Source organism: Mus caroli, chromosome 6 (assembly GCF_900094665.2).
Source record: "Mus caroli chromosome 6, CAROLI_EIJ_v1.1, whole genome shotgun sequence".
NCBI classification, from domain to species: Eukaryota; Metazoa; Chordata; class Mammalia; order Rodentia; family Muridae; genus Mus; species Mus caroli.
In genome coordinates, this window is record NC_034575.1 from 43,648,415 (window position 1) to 43,654,489 (window position 6,075).

Genomic DNA, 6,075 nt, shown 5'->3' on the forward strand with positions numbered 1-6,075 from the left:
GCCTGCCTCTGCCTCCCAAGTGCTGGGATTAAAGGTGTGCGCCACCACACCTGGCTACAACTTGTTTTTACTTTTACCAGTAACCTCAGTGCTGGGATTAGCCATGCACCACATATCCTATGCTATGTGATGCTGAAGGTTGAAGCCAGAGCCTCATTCACAACAGGCAAGAGTTCTTCCAATTCCGTTACATTCCCAGCCCTCTACTATCATACTTGCAAAGATTTTAGGAGCTGACAAGATGGCTCAATGGTTAAGGGTACTTGCTGCTCTTGCAAGGGATCCCATTTCAGTTCCCAGTAGCCAGATGGTGGCTTACAATCACTATAACTCTACTTTCAGGGGATCCAACACCTTCTGACCTCCCCAGGCAAACATGGTGCACATAAAGGCAGGCACTCACAAACATATAACAAAAAACAAAAAACAAAAAAAAATCTTTTCCCACGCATCTGTCCGTGTGCATGCACAGAGGCCAGATGGGACAACAGATCTCAACCAGTTCCTATGGCAAAGCAGGTCAGTGCTCTTAGCCACTGAGCTGTATGTAATTCCTATCACCACTTCCATTCTGTAACAGGGTATCTATCCTCTGTATGTTTCCAGGATCCAGATTTAAACACTGACACACGTCTATCATGCTTACCAGCATCACTGGCTTCATGTAGAAGCATAGCAGATCAAGAACTTTAGACCAAAGCAACCTGGTTGAAACCTGGACTCTGTCACCTATTTTCTAAAAAACAGATTTATGTACTGTGTGCATATATGGACACAATTATGCTATGAAACACATACAAAGGTCAGGACAACTCTTTATACAATGTAGACTCTAGTTTAAGCTCAGATCATCAGGACTGGCAGCCAAGTGCCCTGATCCACTTCCTGGGCTTTCTTGCTGGTCCCTTAGCTAACTATTAAATAAACTAAAACAAAACACTTCAGTGTCCCATATCCAAACAACCTGTCACACAAAGATGTTAAGAATACACATGTTAAAAGAAGAGAGCAGAAAGGAAAGCTACTTAAGAGAGATCAGTACAGAGAGAGCAGGCAGTTTTATTGGGACAGTTGTACAAAGATAGGTTGCAAAGAGAACAAGCTAGACACAGATGAAAACAGAACAAGCCAGAGACTACTAAGGAGCCAGAAGATTAGAACAGACTGCTAGAGTTAGTATGAGGTCAAGCAGACCAATTCAGTCAGAGTTGTAAGAAGCCAGTTTGAATCAGTGTGCAAGACCAGCCAGCCAGAAAGAACTAGGAAGGGGCAAGCTTATTCAGCAGCAAGTCTCAGAGGCTGAAAACATTCTAGGCTTAAATAAGATTGACAAAGGCCAGAAGCTTGTCATAAAAAGCAAGGTATTTTGCCATGACTACACATTCAGGAAAGAGAAAACCCAATTTCCATTAACTCCTATTATACACATACCCTGCTGCCAGTATGCCTTCTGCGATTAGACATTGGAGAGTGACTCCGGCTCCTCCGCCGCCTATACTCGGGTGTATAGGACCTACTCCGAGATCGTCTCCTATGAGAGTGTGACCTGGATCGAGTGTAGCGTCTATGCGAATGCCTCCTTGACCTTGACCTTTGAAAGAAATAAACTTAGGTAAAATGCTGGATCAGAGGGCTGGAGAGAGAGCTCAGCAGTAAGAGTATTTATTGTTCTCCAAAAGACTCAGGTTTGATTTTTAGCATGGCTCATAACCATCTATATAATACTAGTTCCAGGGGGATGACTCTTTGTTCTGGTCTCTGAAGGCACTGCATGCTTGTGGTACATATATATAGACATAAAACATAATTTAAAAAAAAAAAAAGGAAAAAGAAAAAACACTTTTAGTAAGTAATCCTTTAAAAGTGCCAGATCAGGGGCTGGAGAGATGGCTCAGCGGTTAAGAGCACTAACTGCTGCTCTTCCAAGTTCAATTCCCAGCAACCACATGGTATAAACCATGTATACATGGTATACAACCATGTATAAAAGGATCTGATGCCCTCTGCTGGTCTGTCTGGAGACAGTGACAGTGTAGTCATAAATATAGTGTACTACATAAAATAAACAATTCTTAAGAAAAAAGTACTAGATCAAATTCCCTCTGCATTCTAGATTGCATATAGATATGACTGTTTTTAGCTCTGTCATTCTGTTATGCTCCAACAACTGAGATGTTTCAATGCCTCCTTTGACCTGGGAAAATATTTTTAAAAGATTTTTTGGTGGTTAGAGAGATGGCTTCCTTGTTCAGGATACACACTGCACTTGCAGAAGACCCAACTTTGGTTTCCAACACAACTTTCTGTAAGGGATTTGATCCTCTTTTAAACTCCATGGGCACCTGCTTGTGTAAACACACTGACACTTATTTTTACTTATGTGTATGTATATATGTTTGTAAACACCTGGCAGAAGTGGATTGCAGATGTAACTCCTGATGGTAGTTACAGGTGGTTGTAAACTGCTAAACATGTGTTCAGAAAACCAAAATCAAATTCAGGTCTTCTGGAAAAACAGCAAACATTCTTAGCCACTGTGCCATCTTTCTCCCATATTGTGATTTTTTTTTTTTTTTTTTTTGAGACAGGGTTTCTCTGTATAGCCCTGGCTGTCCTGGAACTCNAGACAGGGTTTCTCTGTATAGCCCTGGCTGTCCTGGAACTCACTTTGTAGACCAGGCTGGCCTCAAACTCAGAAATCTGCCTGCCTCTGCCTCCCGAGCGTGCCCCAACACGCCCAGCTCCCATATTGTGATTTTTAAGAATTCCTATTTAATCCATTTCTTCACTCTCATTTCACCTTCCATTAAACTTGAAAGATACACACAGAGAGAGAAGAGCATGGTGGCACATGACTTTAATCAGGAATAACAGCTAATAGATATGCCAAGAAAGGTCTCTAAAGGTCTGAGCCTATGTTGAACTTTCTGTGTGAAATGCAGCTAAAAGGAGATCGATCCAACCAAACCCATCTTACAGTGAAGAAAGCAGTTTACAAAATTTAAGCTTACCTGGATTTTGATCTTGATCGAGAATGGGATTCAGAATGTTTGGAAACCCTTGATGGACTACGAGATCCTGACCTGCTCTCTGATTTTACACGAGCAGGAGTTCCCGTTGGAGATTTTGACTGAGAGCGAGACTCCTAACAAAGAAGACAGTATTACAAATGGCACTGGTCACGCAGATGCCTAACACCTAACATTTAAAGTACCGTAATTATTTATATTGATTGCTCCTGAAAAACAAATGGTTAGGCAATACCCTCCAGAAAAAAATTTCAGCTCATTAATATCCCATTGTTAATACTGCTAACTGTCCTCAATAATTCCCTACTTGAACCAGATCACCAATTTTCTATTAACTAAGTAATCATGCAAATTCATCTACAACTTGATCATACAGACACTGGAACATAAACCATACATTTACTTAACCTAGGACCCATTCATTCTTCCAGATTCTTTTAATTCTACTTCACTCTTGCTTTCTACTTCTCTTCATTCTTCATTGAGTTTTTCATTTTTCATACTTCGTGTATTCTTCCCCAATTCAAACAATTCAAAATAGCCTTAAAAAAAATATTCAAGTGCTTCTATCTGACCAATCTTCTGTTCAATTTTTTCCCCCATTCAATTTTAATTTTCTGATCTTTAATACTTTTCATTAGCCTTCTTTTATCTTGATTTATCTTCCACATTCTTGGAAAAAACTCTTCAATTTCTTCACGACCATTAACCTTAATGGAAAAAGAACATTTAGTATATTTAAGCGCGTGGGGATTATAAGACTCTGCTGGAGTTCAGAATGTTATCTACCAATGGGAAGGCCAGCAGGTCAAGTGCAAATAACTCGTTTATTTAAAAATAAAAAAAAAAAAAAAAACAAATTTTATAGTATTTAAAAATGTTCAAAAGTGTAGTCTAACAGAATTTACTGAATGAATTTCTCTAAAGTTTTTAACCATTCTCTTTACCCTCCTCCCCTTTCATGTTCCATCCTAGTCCCTAATTTTAAAATAAATATGTAATTCAAACATAAACTGCAACTCCCCCACCTAAATATTCATTTTCCACTATTTTACAGGCTAAAGGCTCTTACTGATCTTAGAATTAACTTTCAATAAGCCACACTAAGAAATTCAGGCACTGCTGAAGCAAAGCATCCCAGGCTAAAATAGCTGTATCCATCGTCTGAACTCATGACAGCACACATGCCAGAAATCAGAGACATAACAAATAGCAACATTATATCTCCCCCCAATTTTGACTACCAACTTCACTTATTCTGATTAACCAGAAAGATGTGTTTTGAAGCAAGCATAGAGAAACTAAAAGGAAAGAACAAAGTTTCCAACAGCCCTTACTTCAGTTTATAAATTCCTGAAATATACATGCTATTCCTGTCTTATGAGACACAATTGCATTTAAGAACTCAGGATGGACTGTACAGTTCACAGAAATCCTCCGCTCTAATACCACTTAAATACCACCGGGTACAAATAAGAAAATGTGTACCACGATGGTTGCCCTTGACTCTTGCTTTTTTTTTGCACTTAATGCACATTTGCACTCCTTGCAGGAGCATCTCATCTCTTGACAAGAAACATAAATCTCCTTCATTACAAATTGGTTTCTGAAAAACTTCTATGTAAAAAACTTACCAAATAACTTATAACTGACAAGAAAGCATGGTAACTTGACTGATATGAGACCTACACAAGCAAAATAGAAACCAAGATTTGGTTTCTCCAAACACTTGATAATTAATGGAATCTTACAAAAATATATATTCATACCAGTTTTCATTTATGCAGTAAGATATCCCACATCTCCTGCCTTTATCTCCCAAGTATATATTGGCATGCACAACCAAACTGGCTTTATGCAATGCTGGGATTTAACCAGAGCCTAGTGCTAGGTAAGCACTCTATCAATTGAGCTATATCCCTGGATCCCTTTCTTAGTTTAATATCAAAAGATTTACCTAACAAGAACTCCACCCATTATTTTCCTGGTCAGTGATGTTTCTACTTAGTTACCCAGTGTTAAGTCTTTTATATCTTAGACTCAAATGCCTAGACATGCCTGGGGCAACATATTACTTACAGAAAAAGAAAATTATTAATATTGCTTGTAACTGAAGAGAGGGGCTGGCTCAAAATCTGAACCAAAGACAATGATTTTCTGTTACCTTTTCTTTCTATAAAACAGACCCTCTAGGTGGCTCAGGCTAAGAGCACTGAATGCCCTTCCAGAGGACCAGGATTTAATACCCAGCACCCACATGGCAGCTCACAACTGTCTGTAACTCCAGGATCTGACATCCTCACACAGACTAAGTGCAGGCAAAACACCAATGTACATTAAAAAAATAAAAATAAAAAATTAAGCTGGGCGGTGGTGCAGGCAGAAGCCTTTAATCCCAGCACTTGGGAGGCAGAGGAAGGCAGAGGCAGGCAGATTTCTGAGTTAGAGGCCAGCATGGTCTACAGAGTGAGTTCCAGGACAGCCAGGGCTATACAGAGAAACCCTGTCTTGAAAAACAAAATAAAATAAAAAATTTAAAAAATAAACAAAAAACAACAAAGGCCCTCAGGTATATCGTTTATTTTTGCTGCTGTGAAAAGCAGTGGGCACAACAGTGTCTGGGTAAGCACCACAGCCTTTGTTGTACAATTAGGCATTAAGAGGTCTTGCTCTGAGGTACTATAAAGTGTTAGCTTTATGATAGTTAAAAAAAAAAAAAATCCTAAAATAAAGCACAAATTTACTCTTAAATGATTAATGAACCCTCCATCGTGACAAAAATTTAATGGCCCAGATACATTTTTTTAATTTCTAAGTTTCTCCTCATTAAGTATTGTTACTGAAAAATGACTTCTTTCAAAATGTTAATTTAATTTGTATTTTGTGGACAAAGAGCAACTTGTTAAAGAGTTCATCGGCACTCAAAATTCAGGCTATGAGGTATAGCGAGAAATGCCTTCTTACTCACTGAGGGATCTATCTTATTGGCCTCCAAAATCTCTTCTGGAGACTTAAATAACTCAGTTTTTTTTTTTTTTTTTTTTTT

At 38.6% G+C, this 6,075-nt stretch overlaps 1 protein-coding gene across 1 annotated transcript in view; it reads right to left on the bottom strand.

Moving 5' to 3' along the window:
* The window catches only part of Tra2a (transformer 2 alpha homolog), a 20,053-nt gene that overhangs the window by 5,377 nt on the left and 8,601 nt on the right, over positions 1–6,075 (bottom strand). The window contains exons 2-3 of the mRNA XM_029478594.1: positions 3,012–3,145; positions 1,432–1,591 (exon numbers count right to left, since the gene is read on the bottom strand). Of these exons, the coding sequence (XP_029334454.1) occupies positions 1,432–1,591; positions 3,012–3,145 (294 nt within the window). The remainder of the gene's footprint in view (positions 1–1,431; positions 1,592–3,011; positions 3,146–6,075) is intronic.